The following is a 21,024-nucleotide window of genomic DNA, read 5'->3' as shown; positions in this document are numbered from 1 at the left end:
ATTTCTCATAAAAAGGACCAGGAACAGAATAGACAATCTATATTGCTACAGTCATCTATGTTTACCATTTCTCTTGTGCTCACCAGTTAAATCAGTAGTTTTCAACATCTGATGCTCAGAATCATCTGTGAATGGGATGTTTTTAAAAACTCATGTGTCATGGCTCTACTATTAGAGGTTCTAATTCTGTAGGTCTGGGACATTTGTATGCTTGCAGAAGCTCCACAGTTGATTTGGCTGTGTACCAAAGTCTGGTTTTGAAGTTTTACTGTTACTCTATTGAACACATCTTTCCCTCTCCTCTCCTCTCCTCTCCTCTCCTCTCCTCTCCTCTCCTCTCCTCTCCTCTCCTTTCCTTTTCCCTCCCTTCCTCCCTCCTTCTCTCTCTCTCTCTCCCTTTTTTCCTTCCTTCCTTCCTTCCTTCCTTCCTTCCTCTTTCTTCGTTCCTTTTTTAATTGTGGTAAAAAAAAAAAAATAACATAAAATTTACATCATTTTAAAGAGTACAGATCAGTAGCATTAGCTATATTCACCCTACTGTGCAACACGGCTCTAGAACTTTTTTAACTTGCAAAGCTGAAGCTGAAACTCTGTATCTTTTGAACAACTTCCCATCTCCTCTCCACTCCCAACCCGGGGAGACCACAATTCTAACTTTGTTTCTATGAATTTGACTATGCAGATAGAATTTTTTGTTTGTTTCTCTTGTTTTGTTTTTTAAAATATACTACTGAATTGCCAACTTCCAAGCTATTTAACACTTTCTTAACAACTTTTTTGGAATGCTCTTAATTTTTTGATGCTTTTTTCCCTGTGGTAGTTTAACATGTTGTGTAATATTTATGGCAAAGCATTGTGTACACATATCATGTTGTGGCAGTTTGATCTTTATTAAAACACGTGTAGCCTGCCCCTTTTGTTTTCTATTTTTATACAGGGGTTATTTATTTTATAACTGAAAGTTTGTATCTTTTGACCCTCCTTCATCCATTTTACTCTCACCCTTTGCCTCTGGCAACCACCAATCTGTTCTCTGTATCTATGAATTTTTTCTGTTTTTTTTTTAGATTCCACATATAAGTGAGATCATAAGGTATTTGTCTTTCTCTGTGTGACTTATTTCACTTAGGATAATGCCCTCAAGTTTCTCCATATTGTTGTAAATTATAGGATTTCCTTCTTTTTTTATGGCTCGATAGTATTCCATTGTAAAAATGCCACATTTTCTTTATCCATTCATCCTTCAGTGGACACTTAGGTTTTTTCCATGTCTTGGCTATTGCAAATAGTGCTGCAATGAATAAAGAGGTACATATATCTTTTCCAGATGGTTTCTTCATTTCCTTCGGATAAATACCCAGAAGTGGAATTGCTGGATCATGTAGTAGTTATAGTAGTTTTGTGTTTTTATTTTTTTGAGGACCCTCTATAATGTATTCCATAGTGACTGTACCAATTTACATTTCCACCAATAGTGCATAAGGGTTCCCTTTTCTCCATATCATCACCAACACTTATCTTGTGTCTTTTTGATACTAGCCGTTATGACAGGCATGAGGTGATAACTCTTTGTGGTTTAAAAATGTTTTATTGAGGTCTGTTTGACACACGGTATTATATTAGTTTCAGGTGTACAAGATAGTGGTTTGACGACTAGATATGTTATGCTATGCTCGCCCCAAGTGTAGCTGCTGTGCTATTACAATATCATGGACTATTTCCCTATGGTGTACCTTTCATCCCCGTGATTTATTCATTCCATAACTGAAAGTCTGTACTCTCCCCTTCACCCATTTTGCCCATTCTGCCCCTCTACCACCCCCAGCAGCCATCAGTTTGTTTTCTGTATTTACGGGTCTGTTTCTGCTTTTGGTTTTTTGTTTGTTGCTTGGTTTTGTTTTTTAGATTTCACATATAAGTGAAATCACAGTATTTATCTTTCTCTGTTTAACTTATTTCACTAAGCATAATACCCTCTAGGTCCATCCATGTTGCTGCAAATGGCAAGATCTCATTCTTTCTTATGGCTAATATTCCATTATGGTATTATATACACATTATATAATACATGCACATATACCACTCTACAGACACACACACACACACACACACACACACACACACTCCATACCTTCTTTATCCATTCATCTATTGATGATTACTTGGGTTGTTTCCATATCTTGCCTATTGTAAATAACTGTAATAAATAGAGGTGCATAGCTTTTCAAATTATTGTTTTCATTTTCTTTGAATAAATACCCAGTAGTAGAATTGCTGGATCATATGGTATTTCTATTTTTAATTTCTTGAGGAACCTCCATACTGTTTTCCATGCTAGCTGCACCAATTTACATTCCCACCAATAGTGCATAAGGGTTTTCTTTTTTCCATATCCTCACCAATACTTGCTATTTCTTGTCTTTTGTGTTCTAGCCATTCTGACAGGTGGTAGGTGATAACTCATTGTGGTTTTGATTTGCATTTCCCTGATGATTAGTGATGATGAGTGTCTTTTCATGAGTCTGTTGGCCGTTTAGGTCCTCTGCCTATTTTTAATTGAATTATTTGGTTTTTGGTGTGGTGTTATATAAGTTTTTATATGTTTGGGATATTAACCCCTTATCCAATATGTCATTTGTGAGTATCTTCTCCCATTCAGTAGGTTGTCCTTTCATTCTGTTGATGTTTTCCTTCCCTATGCAAAACCTTCTTATTTTGCTATAGTCTCAGTAGTTAATTTTTGCTTTTGTTTCCCATGCCTGAGATGAAATATGTAGAAAAATGTTTCTAAGGTCCATGTCAAAAAGATTACTGTCCATGTTTTCTTTTAGGAGTTTTATGATTTCATGTCTTATATTTAGGTCTTTAATTCACTTTGAATTAATTTTTGTATACGGCTTGAGAAAGTGGTCAAGTTTCATTCTTTTGCATGAGCTGTCCAGTTTTCCCAGAACTACTTATTGAAGAGACTGTCTTCCCCATTGTATATTTTTGCCTCCCTTGTCATAGATTAATTGACCATATAAGCGTGGGTTATTTCTGGGCTCTCTACTCTGTTCTCTTGATCTATGTGTCTTATTTTTGTGCCAATACCATACTGTTTTGATTACTACAGCTTTGTAGTGTATCTTGAAATCTGGGATCATGGTATCTCCAGCTCTGTTGTTCTTTCTCAAAATTGGTTTGGCTATTGAGGGGTCTTCTGCAGTACATATAAATTTTGGTATTATTTGTTCCAATTCCATAAAAACTTCTGTTAGCATTTTGATAGGGATTGCACTCAATCTGTAGATAGCTTTGGGTAATATGGCCATTTTAATTCTTCCAATCCATTAACATGGTATATCGTTTTTTTTGTTCTTTAAGTAGGCTCCACATGCAGCCTGGAGCCCAATATAGGGTTTGATCAGGGTTGTGAGATTAAGCCCTGAATGGAAATCAAGAATTGGACACCTAACTGACTGAACCCCAGGTGGCCCCCCATGAACATGGTATACCTTTCCATTTGTGTCATGTTTAATTTTTTTCATCAGTGTTTTATCATTTTGGAAGTACAGATCTTTCACCTCCTTGGTTAGGTTTATTACTTGATTTTGGGGGGCTTTTTGGTGCTATTTTAAATGGGATTGTTTTCTTAACTTCTCTTTCTGCTACTTTGTTATTGGTGTATCACTGTGGTTTTGATTTGCATTTTCCCAATGATTAGTGATGAGCATCTTTTCCTATACCTGTTGTCCATCTGTATGCCTTCTTTGGAAAATGGTCTAATCAGATCCTCTGTCCATTTTTAAATTAAATTGTTTGTTTTGCTATTGAGTTTTATGTTTTCTTTATATATTTTGGATATTAATCCCTTAGTGGATATTTGCAAATATTTTCTCTCTTTAGGTAAGTTGCCTTTTCAATTTGTTGATGGTTTCCTTTGCTGTACAAAAGCTTTTTAGTTAGATGTATCCCACTTGTTTATTTTTGCTCTAGTTGCTTTTGCTTTTGTTGACAAATCCAGAAAGCATCACCAAGATCCATGTCTAAAAGTTTACCACCTGAGTTTCCTTCTAGGCATTTTATGACTTTAAGTCTTACATTCAAATCTTTAATCCAGTTTGAGGTGATTTTTGTATATGGTGTAAGATAGTTGTCAAGTTTCATTCTTTTGCATGTAGCTGTGTAGTTTCCCCAGCACCATTCACCATTTGTTGAAGAGACTGTCCTTTCCCCATTGTATACTTGCTTCTTTTGTCATAATTTATAAATTGGCCATATATGCCTGGATCAATCAGTCAATTGGTTGATTGATTTTAGAGAGAGAGCATGCATGACTGGCACTTGGGGGGGGGAGAGGGTGGCAGAGAGAGAGAGAGAAAGATAATCTCAAGTAGGTTCCACTCCCAGCACAGAGCCTGACATGGGACCTGATCTCACAACCCTGACATTATGACCTGAGCCAAAATCAAGAGTCAGATATTTAACTGACTGAGCCACCCAGGCACCCCTACCTGGATTTATTTCTGAGCTCTCTATTGTGTTCCATGAATCTGTGTCTGTTTTTATGCAAATACCATACTATTTTAATTATTATAGCTTCATAATATGGTTTAAAATCAGGAAGCATGAGGGGTGCCTGGGTGGCGCAGTTGTTAAGCATCTGCCTTTGGCTCAGGGCGTGATCGCGGTATTCTGGGGTCAAGCCCCACATTGGGCTTCTCCGCTTGGAGCCTGCTTCTTCCTCTCCCACTCCCCCTGCTTGTGTTCCCTCTCTCGCTGGCTGTCTCTCTGTCAAATAAATAAATAAAATCTAAAAAAAATTTTTAAAAAAATCAGGAAGCATGATATCTCCAGCTTTGCTCTTTCTCAGGATTGCTGTGGCTATTCTGTGTTTCTTGTGGTTCTGTACAAATTTGAGGATTCTTTGTTCTATTTATGTGAAAAATGCTATTAGAATTTTGATAGCATTAAATCTGTAGATTGTGTTGGATAGTATGAACACTTTAGTAGTATTAAATCTTCTAATCTGGGGTGCCTGGGTGGGTCAGTCATTAAGCGTCTGCCTTTGGCTCAGGGCGTGATCCTGATGTTCTGGGATCAAGCCCCGCATCAGGCTTCTCCACTGGGAGCCTGCTTCTTCCTCTCCCACTCCCCATGCTTGTGTTCCCTCTCTCACTGTCTGCCTCTCTCTCTCTCTCTGTCTCTCTCTGCCAAATAAATAAATAAATCTTTAAAAAAAATAAAAATAATAAATCTTCCAATCTATAAGCATGGAATAACTTTCCATTTACTTCTGTTGTCTTTAATTTCTTTCATCAATATCTTACAATTTTCAGTGCATAGGTCTTTTACTTCATTGGTTCAGTTTATTCCTATGTGTTTTCTTCTTTTTGTTGCAGTTGTAAGTAGGATTGTTTTTTTAATTTCTCTTTCTACTAGTTCATTTTTAATGTATAGAAACATGACTAATTTTTCTATATTGATTTTTGTTTCCTGAAACTTACTGAACTTGTTTATTAGTTCTAACAGTCTTTTGGTGGAGTCTGTAGGGTTTTCCCTATATAATGTGTCATCTGCAAATAGTGACAGTTTTGTTTCTTCCTTTCCAATTTGGATGCTTTCCCCGCCTAACTGCCCTGGCTAGGGCTTCCAGTACTATGTTGAGTAAAAGTGGTGAGAGTGGGCATCTTTGCCTTGTTCCTGATCTTAGAAGAAAAGCTTTTGGCTTTTCACCACTGAGTATGACATTAGCTGTGGGCTTGTCTTATATGGCCCTTATTATGTTGTATTACATCCCCTCTACACCCATTTTGTTGAGTTTTTATCATAAATGGAGGAATTTTATCAAATGCTTTTTCTGTATCTATTGAGGTGATCATATGATTTTTATCCTTCCGTAAATTTGGCTTGTTTTATGTTTGCACTCGGAGTTTATCTTCAAATTTGGATTTGTAACATAAAGCTATTTTAAACTAATATTGAGAGTTGTTTTCTTTTCTGTAGGGTTTAATGACATGTTATTCGAATCTGAAACACATTGACCCACCTCCCTATGCAAGTGTATGCTTGTCAACATGGTTACAAAACTCCCATAATCATATCCTGGGTTACCTTTTGTCTCATGTCCTCCACACACAGCTTGTATATTATGCACTGACATGGCCACATTATCGGTAGTTTTTCCAAGATACCCCATGGCTTTTGTTCCCCATCTTTGCTTAGTCTATTATCTCTGCTTTGCATACCTATCTTTGCTAACCTTACATTCTTTCCCCAACTTCTATACTTTTTTGTCCAACTATTCATCTTTACTTATGCTTGAATTATCAGCTCAAAGCATTAACTTCTATGGTAAGACCTACCCTGAACCTCTTGTCTTTTCTCATTGCATTTTCTTCTATTTTTCTATCTTGATTGTACTATATTATGTTTTATACCTTCCTAAATGAAGGCATGTTTTAGTCTTTTGCAGCTCTAAGCTTAGGATAAGCCTGCCAAAAGTAAATACTTATGAAATATTTATGGAATAAATGAATAAATAAGTGAACTAGAAAAACAACTTAGCATTGTTTCTGCAATACCCTCAGTTTCCTTTTGAAATGTGCTGAAGAGGGAAAAAAAATCATGTCTTTTGCTTCAGGAAGATTTCATATTCCCTAAGTCCTGGAATTGTCTGAACTAAACCAGCAAAATCTCCAACAAGCTTCCATTGTTTCCCCACCCCAAACAGAGTTAATAAGAGTATCTATTTAGATCTAGCATTAGACATCTTAGTTTTCTCTGCTACAGAATGCTAATTCTGACTCTGGCTGACAATTCACAATTCTTTGAGTTGTGTGCCTTACTCAGGAATAAAATAAATAAATAATGCTCATTGAACAGCATTGTTATATGAATGGCTTTTTAAAAAGATTTTATTTATTTATTTGAGAGATGGAGCACAGGCAGGAGGATGGGGAGGGGCAGAGGAAGAGGGACAAGCAGACTCCCTGCTGAGCATGGAGCCTGATGCAGGGCTGGATCCCAGGACCCTGAGATCATGACCTGAACCCATGTTAGATGCTAACCAAGTGAGCCACCCACGTGCCCCATGGATGGCTTTTTAAATTGAGTAAATATTCTAATCAAGGTAATACACTTAATTTGTTCTAAGATCATGATCAGAAACAAACATTTATCCAATAAACTAGCAAGTTCTAATTGAGATAAAATTCATATAACATAAACAACTATATCATGCAAATTTTAACTATTCTGACTACTTTAAAATGTATTATCAGTGGTTTTAGTACATTAGTACATTCACAATGGTGTGCAAACATCACCACCTAATTCCAGATTATTTTCATCACCCTAAAAAGAAACTTTTTGCCTCCTAATTCCTGCATATCCCTATTGTGTAACAGCCAGTAATCTACTTTCTATTTCTATGGACTTGCTGTATAGACATTTCATATGAATCATACAGTATGTGGCCTTTTATATCTGGTTTCTCTTATTTAGCACGTTTCCACAGTTCATCCATGTCATAATAAGTATCAGTACTTCATTTCTTTATATGACTGAATAATATTCTATTAAATGGATGTACCACATTTTGTTTATCCATTGTTTATCCATCCATTAGTTAATGGACATTTGGGTTGTTTTCATTTCTCGCTATTATGAATAATACTGTTATAAATGTTCATGTACAAGGTTTTGTGTGAATACGTTTTCAGTTCTCTTGGGAATATACTTAGGCACACAATTGGGTTATATGATAACTCTATCTTTAACTTTTTGAGAAATTGCTAGACTATTTTTCACAGTGGATGTAGCATTTTATATTCCTACCAGAAATGTACAAGGGGTCCAATTTCTCTATGTCCTTCCCAACATTTTTTTTTAATGGTAGCAGACCTACGAAAAGTGAAGTGGTGTCTTATTGGGATTTCGATGTGCATTTTCCTGATGAATAATGTTGATTTTAATCAAGTGATTATTGGCCATTTGTAAATCTCCTTTGGAAAAATGTCTATTCAAACACTTTGTCCATTTTTTAATTGACTTGTCTTTTTATTATTATTGAGTTTTAAGTATTTATATATTCTGGATATTAAACACTTACAAGATGTCTGATTTGAATGTTTTCTACAGCTCTATGAGTTGTCTTTATTTTCCTGATAGTGTCCTTTGGTATACAACAGTTTTTAATTTTGATGAAGTCCAGTTTATCTATTTTTTCTTTTGTATCATATTTTAAAAAACAGTTGCTTAATCCAAGGTCTTAAAGATTTGTACCTATGTTTCCTTCTGATTTTTGTAGTTTTAGGTCTTTGATGCATTTTGAGTAAATTTCGTATAAGGTTTGAGGTAGAAGATCAAATTCATTCTTTTGCATGTAGATATCCTGCTGTCCCAGCACTATTTGTTGAAAAGATTTTTCTTTTTCTCATTGAATGGTTTTGGCATACTTATTGAGATTCACTTGACTATAGATGTATGGGTTAATTTCTGAACTTTTAATTCTATTCCATTGATTTATGTTTCTGTCTTTATGCCAGTACCACACTGTTTTGATTACTGCAACTTTGTAATAAGTTTTGAAATCAGGAAGTATTGAGTCCTGCAACTTTATCCATATTTTTCAAGATTCTGTTTTGTTATGGGTTCTTTGCATTTCATTTCCACATGAATTTTAGGATCAGCTTATCCAATCCTGCAAAAAAGGTAGTTGAAATTTTGATAAAATTGCATCAAATATGTAGATTCATCTTAATAATATTTAGTCTTACAATCTGTGAACGTGGGATATCTTTCCATGTATTTCGGCCTTTAATTTCTTTCAACAATGTTTTGTAGTTTTCAGTGTTAAGTCTTTTACTTCCTTGGTTAATTTTTTCCCTAAGTTTTTTATTCTTTTAGATGTTATTGTGAATAGAATTCTTTTCTTAATTTTATTTTTGGATTGTGCTAGCATATAGATTTTTGTATACTGAACTTAAATCCTAACACTTTGCTGAACTCATTTGTTAGCTCTAATTGTGTGTGTATGTGCACACTGGTTATGTATTCAGTATGTTTTTCTATGTATACGATCATGTCATCTGTGAATAGAGATGGTTTTCTTTCTTTCCTATCTGGACTCCTTTTGTTTTTTATTCTTGCTGAATTGCCTTAGTATAAATTCCAGTACACCGTTGAAGGAAGTAGTGAGAGAAGACATTCCTGTCTTGGTCCAGATCTTAGGGGGAAAATTTTCAGTCTTTAACTCTTAAATATGATGATAGCTATGGGTTTTTTATAAATGCCCCTTACCAAATTGAGAAAATTGCCTTCTATTGCTAGTTTGTTGAGTACTTTTATCATGAAGGGATATTGGGTTTTGTTGAAAGGCTTTTCTGCATCTATCAAGATGAATATGCCATTTTTTTCTCGATTCTTTTTTTTTTAAATATTTATTTAAGGAGAAAGGGAGAGAGTAGGGGGAGGGGCAAATGGAGAGGGAGAGAGAGAATCTCCAATAGACTCCCCACCGATCATGTAGCCTGATGTGGGGCTGAATCCCAGGACCCTGATATCTTGACCTGAGCTGAAATCAGGAGTCAGATGCTTAATGGACTGAGCCCCCCAGATGCCCCAGTCTCTATTCTATTAATATGGTAAAATACATTGATTTGCATATATTGACCCAACTTTATATTCTTAGAATAAATGATACTTGTCATGGTGTATCATCTTTTTAATATGTTGTTGAATTCAGTTTGCTAGTATTTTGTTGACGATTTCTTCATTCATATTCATAATATTGATTGTCCTGTAGTTTTCTGGTGATGTCTTTAACTTTAATATCAGGGTAACCCTAGCTTTATAGAAGAAGTTAGGGCGTGTCCTCTCCCCTACTTTTTTTGAAGAACTTGGGAAAGGATTACTGTTATTTTTCCACCTCCTCCTTCTCCTTGGTAGAATTCACCAGTGAAGCCATCCCAATCGGGACTTTTCATTGTTGGATTTTTTTTTTTTTTTAATATGGACTCAATCTTTACATTTTATAGATCTACTTAGATTTTCTATTTCTTCTTGAGTGAATTTGTTAGTTTGTGTGTTTCTAAGAATTTGCTCATTTTATCTAGGTTGTCTAATTTTATTAGTAAGCAACTGTTCATAGTTTTCTTTTATAATTTGTTTTTCTTGTAAGGTCAGTTGTAATGTCCCTGTGCTTTTATTCCTTATTTTAGTAATTTGAGTTTTCTCTCTTTCTTGGTCAGTTTAGGTAAAAATTTGTCAGTCTTGTTGGTGTTTTCAAATAACCAGCTTTTGGTTTTGTGGATTTTCTCATTCTTTTATTCTCTATTTCATTTATTTTCACTCTAATCTTCACTATTCTTTTTTCCCTCATGCTTTTGGTCTAGTTTGTGAGTCTTTTTCTAATTTCTTAAAGTGGAAGTTTAGGTTATTTGAGATCTTTCTTCCTTTTTAATGTAGGCATTTGCCATTCTAAATTCCCTTCTGAAAATTACTTTCACTGCATCCCATAAATTTTGGTATGGTGTGTTTTTGCTTTCATTGATCTCAAAGTATTTTCCAATTTCCATTGTGATTTCTTTTTTCGTGCATTAGTTATTTAAGAGTGTGTTGTTTCATTTCTACGTGTTTCTGAATTTTCCAAATTTCCTTTTGTTATTGGTTTGAAATTTCATTCCATTGTAGCCAGAGAATATACTTGTTTGATTTAAATGTTTCCGAGTTTACTGATACTTGTTTTGTGGCCAAACTTATGGTTTAACATGGAGAATGTTCCATATGCACTTGTGTTAATGAGTAGACTGCTCTATAGATGTCCAGTAGTTCTAGTTGGTTTATGGTATTGTACAAGTCTGTTTCCCTGTTGATCTTATGTCTAGTTGTTCTGTTCACTATTGAAAATGAGGTATTGAAGTTTCCAATTACTACTGTTGAACCATCTGTCCCTCCCTTCAATTCCATCAGTTTTTTTCTGCATTTATTTTGGGGCTCTGTTGTTAGGCACATATATGTTTCTAATTGTTATATATTCTTCAAGGATCGACTTAAAAAATAATAAATGTCCTTTTTTGTTTCTGATAACTATCTTAAAGTTTATTTTGTCTGATACTAGTATAGCCACTCCAGCTCTCTTTGAATTACTACTTCCATATAATATTTTTTTCCATACGTTCACTTTCATCCTGCTTGTCTTTGAATCTAAGGTGTTTTTAGAGACAGCTTAGAATTGGATCATTTTTTAAAAATCCACTTGCCAATCTCTGTCTTTTAGTTTGAGAGTTAATCCATTTATATTTAAAGTAATTCCTGATAAGGAAGGACTTTTGCCATTTTTCTATTTCTTTTTAAGTAGGCTCCATGTCCAGCATGGATCCCAAGGCAGGGCTTTAACTCACGACCCTGAGATCAAGACCTAAGCCGAAATCAAGAGTTCAATGCTTAACTGACTGAGCCACCCAGGCACCCTTCTATTTGTATTCTTATATCTTTTTTGTTTGATTCTCCTATTACTATTACTAGCTTCTCTCCATTACTAGGAATGAATAATTCCTGTATCATTTCTTTTATATATTTTTAAGGCTTTTTGTGTGTATGTGGTTACCCTTGGGATTGGAATTAACATCTTAAATTTTAAATATCTAGTTCACATTAATAAAACGTGCTGTCAAAAGTGTACAAAAACTTCTGTATAGTTTCACCTCCCCATTAATGCTGCTATTGCTGCAAATTACATCCTAAGACATTATGTGCCATTCAACATAGATATATAACTATTGGTTTATGCAGTTGTCTTTTAAATCAGATAGCAAAAAAGAGGATCTACAAACATATTTATGTGTGAAGTTACTTTTACTGGTATTCTCTAATTTTTCTTGTGGATTCAAATTGTGGTCTAATGCTCATTTCCCTCTGAAGGATTCCTTTTGGCATTTCTTATAGGAAAGGTTGTCCAATGATTCAGTTACTCATTTATCTAGAAATAAATGAATATCTCCTTCATTTTAGATACATAATTTTGCTACATATAGAATTTTTGGTTGACATTTTTTCTTTCAATGCTTTGACTATATCATCCCATTGCCTTCTGGACTCATGATTTCTAATGAGAAATCAGTTGTTAATCTTATTGAGGCTCCCTTATACATGATGAATTCCTTCTCTCTTGCTACTTGCAATATACTCTTTAACTTTGAACAGTTAATTATGATGTATCTCAGTGAAGATTTTCATGAGTTTATTCTACTTGGAGTTCATGGAACTTCTTGGATGTGTAGATTAATATTTCTCATTACACTGGAAAGTTTTCAGCCATTATTTCATCAGATATTCTTTCTGCCCCTTTCTCTTTCTGTTCTCTGAGACTCCTGTTTTATATATATGATTGTATACTCAGGTCTCTTGGGCTCTGTTTATTTTTCTTCATTCTTTTATTTTTCTGTTACTCAGACCATATAATCTTAATTGACCTATCTTCAATTTCACTGATTCTTTCTTTTGCCTGTTCAAATTGCCTATTGAACTCCTCCAGTAAATTTTTCATTTCAGTTACTATACTTTTCAACTCCAGAATTTCTATTTTGGTTCCTTTATATAAATTCATTTTTTAATTGATATTCTGTATTTAGTGAGGTATCATTCTCAACTTTCCCATCAGTTCTTTAGACATGGTTTCCCTTAGCCTTTAAACGTACTTAGCTTATTTAAAGTCTTTGTCTAGCATGTCCAAATTGAAGCATTCTCAAGGACAGTTTCTATAGATTCCTCCTCTCCCCAATATAGATCTTACTTTCTTGTTTCTTTGCATGCCTTATATATTTTTTTGAAAACTGGACATTTTGAATATTATAATTTGGCAGCTTTACAAATTAGACTCTCCCCTGTCCCTGTGATTTTTTATTGTTGTTTGTTGTAATTGTTTATTCAGTGACTTTTCTGTCCTAATTTTGTAACATCTGTATTCTTAGTCGTGTGTGACCACTGAAGTCTCTGTTCCATTAGCTTAACATTAGTTAAAGATTAGACAGAGATTTTCTTACACACCTAGAACAAAAAAATCTCCCAGCCTTCACAGGTGGGCTTTGTATGTGTGTTAGGATACATCTTCAATGCAAAGCCAGGCAGTTTACAACTCTGCCTTAGCCTTTACTTCCTGTTGCACAGATATACAAGGTCAGCCAGAATTGAGAACTTAGGGCTTTCTCAGGTCTTTCCTGAGTGTGTGTACAGCTGTGGGAAGGTTAAGTAGCTTCTAGATTCCCAGATAATGTCAGAACTGATTTCTTTATAGAAACTAGCATAGTTCCTAGAACAGGAATGAGTGATGGAATGACATATTCACTTTCATGTAAATGATGAATATGAATTCTATGCTTAAGTCAATCTATTCCACTCACCACTATCTCCCTTATTTTGCTTGTCTTTCTGTATGTATCTTTCAACCTTAACTAAGTCTAACTCTTTATAAGGTGAGCTCTTTAAGTGGTACAAATTACATGTATATACATAGATAGATACATATATTCATTTCTCACAGTATAATATAAATAAGTATCCAAAACTAAATAGGCATTGAGTGAATGAGTGAATGGGGAAAAAAAAGTCATTGATCATAATTATTCTAGTGCCCTGGAACAAATGAAGTTGTGTGAAGAACTAAGAGGAACAAGTAGATTTGCCATGGGACAAGGGAGGTTATGCCACTGACCTGAAAGATAACCCTGACATAGCCTCATATACTCTTCTTCTTAGTGGAAGGTTTTAGAATTCAGGAAACAAATTAGTACTGATAGAGATTAATTTCAATTTATCTTGTGAGCTTGAATCATCACTTTGCCTTGTAAATATTTACAATTCTTCTATTAGCTATGCATTCCCCTGACATTTACACTTTATTCATAAGCAGCCTCTGTTATGACCTATAATTGCTAATAAAGATGGGTAAAAGCACCACAGATTGGGGTTGCCACAGATCGCTATGGAAATGACACTCTTTCCGGCTTCTTGTGAAAATAGCATTTGCCTCATGTTGGTCTACTATGAGCAAACTCACCTCTTCAGAGATGGAGGATGATTTCCAGAAAGTTCCATGTAAAATTGAATGAAATAGAAAAATCGAGTCCCTGATGCCCTGTGAACCAGGATATTTAGTACCTCATCAACAAGCTCATTCATGAGGCACAGAAACCGAGCTGCTAATGTACAAAACTAGTTCACTCTGATTTTGTGGTTTTCTGAGGATCTAAGGGCCGGCTAGATCTTTGTCTCATTTCTCATCTAGTAGGCCAACATTTTGTTAGGTTCTTGTGCCCAAAATACTAGGAAAACCAGTTGGCTTCCCTTTTGGCATCTTAGTTTTGTTTCTAGCTAATTCAAAAATTTACACATCAGTGTAAATAAAAACTAACATTTAAGTTGCATATGAGATTTTGAATACTTGATACTCATATTTTCTATATTACATAACTGGCTGTATTTTCTCAGAGTTTTCCCTTCCTTATCCCCTAACTGCATTTTATTTGAAGGTCTCACAGCCATAAAAAATGCACCGTGTCCCAATCTGAAACTATGGTCTTTCCTTGTGGAGCTGTCCCTCTCTTTCCTGGGTCAGTGAATGATTCCCTGTTTAGCTAAGTGACCAAATATTTGAGAAAATGTCCTGAAGAAGCTGAGAATGTAAGTATGGAGAAACAGACATATACCCACAGGCAAAACCTATTTGTTGACCAATACATTTTTGAATTTGGTAAATATTAGCCAGGACGAATGGAGGTGCAGTGGAAGACAAAGCATAATGCCTGCCCTGAGGGAAGTGATGGAATGGGAAAGGCAGAAAAGAAGAGTGAATTACAAGCTGTGAGGATTTCATGCTCTGATTGAACAGCACAATGAGTTATGGAACATATAAAGGGCTGTAGGGAAGGCCCCCACAGGCCTTCTCTCCCAAATCAACCTAAATGGCTCCTTGTGATCATTTTGGGTATGATGTTTAGGTTTCCTTCTCTCTCTTTTTCCCTCCATCCCTGTTAGATTCTAATTTTTTTTTAAAGGTTTTATTTATTTGACAGAGAGAAACACAGCAAGAAAGGGAACACAACAGGGGGAGTGGGAGAGGGAGGAGCAGGTTTCCTGCTGAGCAGGGAGCCCAATGCAGGGCTCGATCCCAGGACCATGGGATCATGACCTGAGCCAAAGGCAGACACTTAATGACTGAGCCACCCAGGTACCCCTAGATTCTAATTTTTTGCTTATATGCTCCTTAAAATAAATTTGAGAAATTGTCCTCTCAGCATTTTTAACTTGATATCTAATTTTTTTGTAAGATAAGACAGATGCAAAGGGTATAATTTTCAACATATTACAGACATTGGCATGTTAAAATAAAACAGTTGTAACACTCTTTTAAATGTATTCAACAGAATTTAAATGTCACAAAATCTACACACACAGTCACACATACACACACGCTCACTCTCACACATACATGTGCAGGCATGCATACACACACACATTTCTTGGAGAGTCTTCTTACATCCATGCCCCAGCCAGCTTTGAAGAATGCCATTCTATAGGCCTCTTTCTCTGATGCCATATGTATTCTTTGTGGTACCCAGTAACTGTGTCCCAGAACTTGGCTAAACACTTTACATGTATCACTTCTTTCAATCCTTAGCAACCCTCTGAAGTCACTACTGTTTTCTGCATTTTACTTATGAAGAAAATGAGGCTAAGAGAAGAGGTTTGAATCCAGGTCTTTCTGACTTCATACCCTCTACTCTTAAATGCTGCTACTTTATACTTAAAAAATTCACTGCAACTGAGGGATTTTAGTGTTAAAATCAACATGGAGCACCTTAAAGAGAATATGTAACTTCTAGCGCCTAGCACTCCCTAACCTCCTACCTGCTTTGGTTTTCTCCACAGCACTTACCAATATCTGATAGACTGTATATTTTATTTATTATTAAGCCTCTCTGCTCCCCCAGCCCAGAATATAGACTTCAGGAATGTAGGGATTTCATCTCTTGTTCAATGCAATTTTCTCAGTGCCCAAAACAGTACTCAATAAATATTTGTTGAATAATGAACTAGACTTGTTGTTATAAAGCCATTAGGATTCTAAGACACTCTAGACCTACACATGCCCTGAACAGCCTTCCTGGCTTCATTATAATTAGGCAGCAGTATGAGGTATAGATCAACAATCTACTGGGTTTGGAGTGAAGGATTTTTATGTGCCTGTCAGTATCAAGAAAAGAAGACACACCTAAATTGCTTGGTGAATTATATTTGCCTAATTCAAGTTACCAAGGAGGACACAGAATCAGGTAGCTTTGTTGTAGGGCTATGATCGGGATGCATTCATCTTTGAGCCGTCACAGTCTACTGTTCAGGGCTAGGAGTTTGGGTGCATCATGGTATACTTGGAAGTTTGGTAGCTAGGGCCTCCCATAAATCTCCCAGGACTAAAGAGCCTAATTGTAGTTTTTGGAGTGTGTTACTTTGTATAGTTTTCTTAGTGGTTGAGTATGTATATATAATTTATCACAGTTACTGATATCAGTGTTTTACCAATCTAAGTACAGAAATTTTTCATTTAGGTGTTCTTGTCCTCCCCACTTTAAAATATCGTTGTCTCAAGTATCAGATGCTGTTAGAATTTTTGTGCCAATTGTCATATATAATTTAGAAAATTCATGAAGATGATAGTATGTTGTATTTACGCATATTTCTGCATTTTCCATTGTCCGTCCTTCCTTCCTTCCTTCCTTCCTAATGATGCAAGATTCCTTCCTTTATTATTTCTTTTGTAGTATGTCCTTTAGCCATTCTTTAAGAGTAAATCTGGCTAAGTGACAAAATCTTTCAGTTTTCCTTCATGTGGGATTTTTTTTATTTCCCCTTAATTCTCTAGGTATAGTTTCATCAGGTATAGAATTTGCAATTGACAGTAATTTTCATTCTTTTCTTTCTTGAAAATGGTGTGCTTCTTCTTCTGGCCTCTGTTGTTTCAGATGAGAAATCTGTTTTCTTTTGAATTGGTATTCCTCTATAGATAATGTCTTGTTTCTCTCTGGCTGCTTTCAAGATATTTTCTTTGTCTTTAGTTTTCAGAAGTATAATTATGATGTGTCTGGGCATGGATTTCTCATTCAAGTTGCAATTTTCTTGTTTTTTGGTTTTTTGTATAAAGTGATTTTAATTGTATCTGGACATTTTGGCTATTATGTTAAGAGACTCTAGGTCCTACTTAAATTTTTTATTTTAAGAGGCATCTACTCTGTTTAGATTAAGCATGTTGGTCATAGCCTACTTTTGTGGGCTGTGGCTCCAATGACAGTCTAATTTTCAGAGCCTTGATGGTACTATGTTTGTCTTCTTTTGTCTCCTGCCTCTGAGGCCCCACTGGTACTTGTTGGTACTAGCTGAGAAAGTGAAAGGAGCTTCCCAGGCTGAGTGGCTTGGTGCCATTATGTGGAGGAAGGGAATCTCCAGGCTGCAGAGAAATAAAGGACTTTCTGAAGCTGGGTGCTTGTTGTGGAAGAATCCTACTTGCTAATCTCCCCTGTCCGGTGGAGTCTCTGGGTGGGAGAGGGAAGTCTCAGACTGGTGGGAAAGTTCTCTGGTAGGTTACTGTTAGGGGAACATTCGGTTGGTCTCCCTGCTATTTCTTCTGGCCTTGTCTAGAGTAGTTGGCAGGACTCTTGCTTGGTTCGGAGGAAGAATAAAGCTATCTGGCTGCCTTCTCTTGCTAGATTGGGTGTCAGGAAGGGCTGGACCTGGGTTACATTCTCTTGGATGGAGAATCCTAACGTGCCCTGCCACTGTGTTGTTCCCTTGGTCCTCTGGTCCCTAACTAATTCATCTTCCTCGTTCTACATTTTAGGGTTCTTCTTAAGTTGTCTCTTGTGTTATTTACAAGGCTTTTAGTCATGCTTGACAGGAAGGAGCAGAGAGAAACAAGTCTGCACCATTTGGTCAGATCAGAAGGTCTCTATATAAGCTTATATAGGCCTAAAATCTCTCTAGAAGGTACACAAAGAATTGTCTTCCCTGAAGAGGGAATCTGGGGAATAGGAGGCAGGAGGGAAACTTATTTTTTGTATATGTGTTTGCGTGTTCTCATTTTAATCAGGTGAATATATTATCTGTTCAAAAATAAAAATAAAATGTAAGAGAAGAAAAACATCTAATTCAGCCTTGTTTTCAAGAACACAACCAAGGATTGCAACATCGATCAAGCAGAGTATGGATTCAACAGTTTGTAGTTTTATTAAATTTCACTGATCTCTGAATATAAGAATAATGTTCTCAGTGGATTTTCAGCCTGCTCATACATTTTGAATAACTTGCAGAATACAAATGTGTAATTTAGATAGAAGTAGATGCTTTTGGCAGCATACTAGCACCCTAATCAGCTGAAAAAAATGATATTTGTATGACATTAAAACAAAATTAATAGGAAGACACTGATTACATGAAAAGATTTTAGGTTGTAATTATTAAACTGGCAAACAACTCAGCATAATTAGCGCCTTAATTAGGATATGACCTGAAATTTTAGCTTACAAAATTAATTGAGGCAATTAAAAGTCACATTTGTAAAGTAAAGTGGGTTTTAAAGCTTACAAGGTAAATACTACTTTTTGTCTCATTTCGGGGAGCATCTTTATAAGTAATAAGCTTGCAGTGCAATTGCTTTGATTCCAAAATCCCATTTTCAGCACAGTGTCTCAGCCTGAAGCGTTAAGAGTCAGGTTTAGTAACTTTCAGCCAAGGGTATCTACCCACAGGAAGTTGAACAGTTCCCAGGCACACTCCTAAATAACTCTGGGGAGCATTGAAACAGCAAAGACTTTCTGTCCCCAACACCTGAAGTGAAATATAAACTAAAAGACTGATAGTGACTTTGGATCAAGCTCCTTGACCATTTTCACAGAACTATTTGGATCCAGATGGCAATTTTCACCTCTGCCAGTTATTCTTCATATGCTTCTTGAAGGCATTTCAGGTCCCACGGTTTATCACTTGGTGAAGGTTCCAATTCAAAGCCAAAGAATTTCCCATCAGTAGATAGAAATGGGGACATCAATAAATATTTGTGGGCTAGTGATTTGGGAAAGAATAAATCTAGAATCCTTCCTTTATTCCTTATGTCAAAGTAAACTCCAAATGAATCAAAGATTTAATATAAAAATAAGTTATAAATGTACTGGAAGAAGACATGGGTTAATATTTTTATAATACTAGAATCAAGAGTAGCTTTTTAAACATGACAGGTAAAACAAAATCCATAAAGGAGATTACTAACAAATTTGTCTTCTTAATTCTAAACTGCCATATGTCAAAAATATACATAAACTGTAAGTTTTAAAAACCTAATTCAAGGTCAAATCAAGAAGTAAGCAATTAAAAACTGAAAGTTTCATTTATACTTTGATTAATTTTTCCTGTAAAGGCACAGCTTTATTCCTCAATAAGAAAATGAGGGGCTCCTGGGTGGCTCAGTCAGTTGAATGTCCCAACTTTTGATTTTGGCTTAGGTCATGATCTCAGGGTTGTGAGATACCCTGTGCGGGGCTCTGCAGTCAGCAGGAAGTCTACTTGGGATTCTCACTCTCTCTCTCCCTCAGCTCCTCCCCCCACTCCTACTCACACACTCTAAATAAATAAATAATCTTTAAAAAGAAAATAATGAAATACTTGGAAACATGCATCATGATTTGCATATAGGAATATTAAGTATAGAGAGAGGAAAATGAAAAGAATTTAAACTTCAAAATAGCTCGTAAAGTGATTATATTACAGAATAGCCATAAGCTATAGTCATAAAAAAATCAATATTAAATAATACCAAGATATGTTCATGATAGAACTTCATTAAAAAGATAGAGGGTAGCGACGAATCCAATTTGATTTTAAAATGTCTTATCTAGACAGAAAAAAAAGACTAGAAGAAAACAAAATATCAATAATTACTGCTGGAGATAGAATTATGGATAAATGTTACTGTCTTCATTTTGAGCAATTTCCAAATTTTCTACAATAAGTAAGTTATTTTCTGCTCAATATTTTTTTTTATTCGTTGGAGCTCTAAAGAAAAAGGTATTTGAGTTTTTCCCCAAAATAGCTAACTTGGAAGTAGATCAGATATGAAAAATCAAAATTGAAGACTTGAAAGTCATGGCGTATAATACAGCAATTGTGACAAACCCCTCCCCCCTTTTTAAAATCCCTCTACCAGATTCCATGATGCTATATCACTGAAGGTAAATTAAAACTCCTGGTCATTCTCAGTGATTACTGTCTTTCTTTCTCTGACACTACAGGCCTAGAACACAGGCTTCCTTTTCGTAAGGCCCAAAATCATGAGAGCATTCTTTTAAAAAGTGTCATACTTGTCTATTCCTAACTGCCTATGTTGTAGAACAGGAAACGCAAGGTTCAAAACTCTGATTACTTGGTCTTGGCATGAAGTTTATGTCTTTAATTGGGGGCACTTGCCTATCACAAAATAACTATCACAAGTAATACAAGAATGTCATCATTGAGCTTTCTCTGTACCTGTAGGTTTTCTTAATTTCTTCATTTGATGCTCCCTTTTGCAGACCAAGAATTTCATATAGAGCTTCTCCAGATGTAGACAAAGTCCGCTGTCTTTGGTTAGTTATGTTACATGCCATTTTCTCAGGCTGCAAAAGCAAAGAGGGGAAATAGCCATGAAGGTTATGCATACTGGCTCCTAGTCTCTAAAGAGAAAGACAGTTTATCTTTAACCTTTTGTAAAATGACAATCTGAAGTACATTTTTGTGCCGGCACAAAAAGAGAGGAGAAAAGGGTTAGGAGAACCAAAAGCAGAGCTTCAAGTCAGGGTGTTAAAGGCTACAGGCAGTCACATAAATGGAATATGGCTTTGTCCACATGGTTAAATAGAAGTGAAATGTTATCTAAATACCCAGCTAATTCAGAATTGTTGAAAATAAATCCTCACAGGTCAGAATATGTAGATTCTTTTTTGCCAGAATTTTAACAGT

At 35.6% G+C, this 21,024-nt stretch overlaps 1 protein-coding gene across 1 annotated transcript in view; it reads right to left on the bottom strand.

Moving 5' to 3' along the window:
- Nucleotides 1–20,678, bottom strand: part of DNAJC5B (DnaJ heat shock protein family (Hsp40) member C5 beta) — a 50,589-nt gene extending 29,911 nt beyond the window's left edge. The window contains exon 1 of the mRNA XM_026516410.3: nucleotides 20,554–20,678. Coding sequence (XP_026372195.1) covers nucleotides 20,554–20,672 — 119 coding nt within the window. The 5' untranslated portion in view covers nucleotides 20,673–20,678. The remainder of the gene's footprint in view (nucleotides 1–20,553) is intronic.
- Nucleotides 20,679–21,024: the final 346 nt, after the last annotated feature.

The sequence above is a fragment of the Ursus arctos genome, unplaced genomic scaffold, assembly GCF_023065955.2.
Source record: "Ursus arctos isolate Adak ecotype North America unplaced genomic scaffold, UrsArc2.0 scaffold_6, whole genome shotgun sequence".
Taxonomy (NCBI): Eukaryota; Metazoa; Chordata; class Mammalia; order Carnivora; family Ursidae; genus Ursus; species Ursus arctos.
The sequence above is the reverse complement of the archived record's forward strand: the minus strand, read 5'-3'. Positions and strand labels throughout refer to the sequence as shown.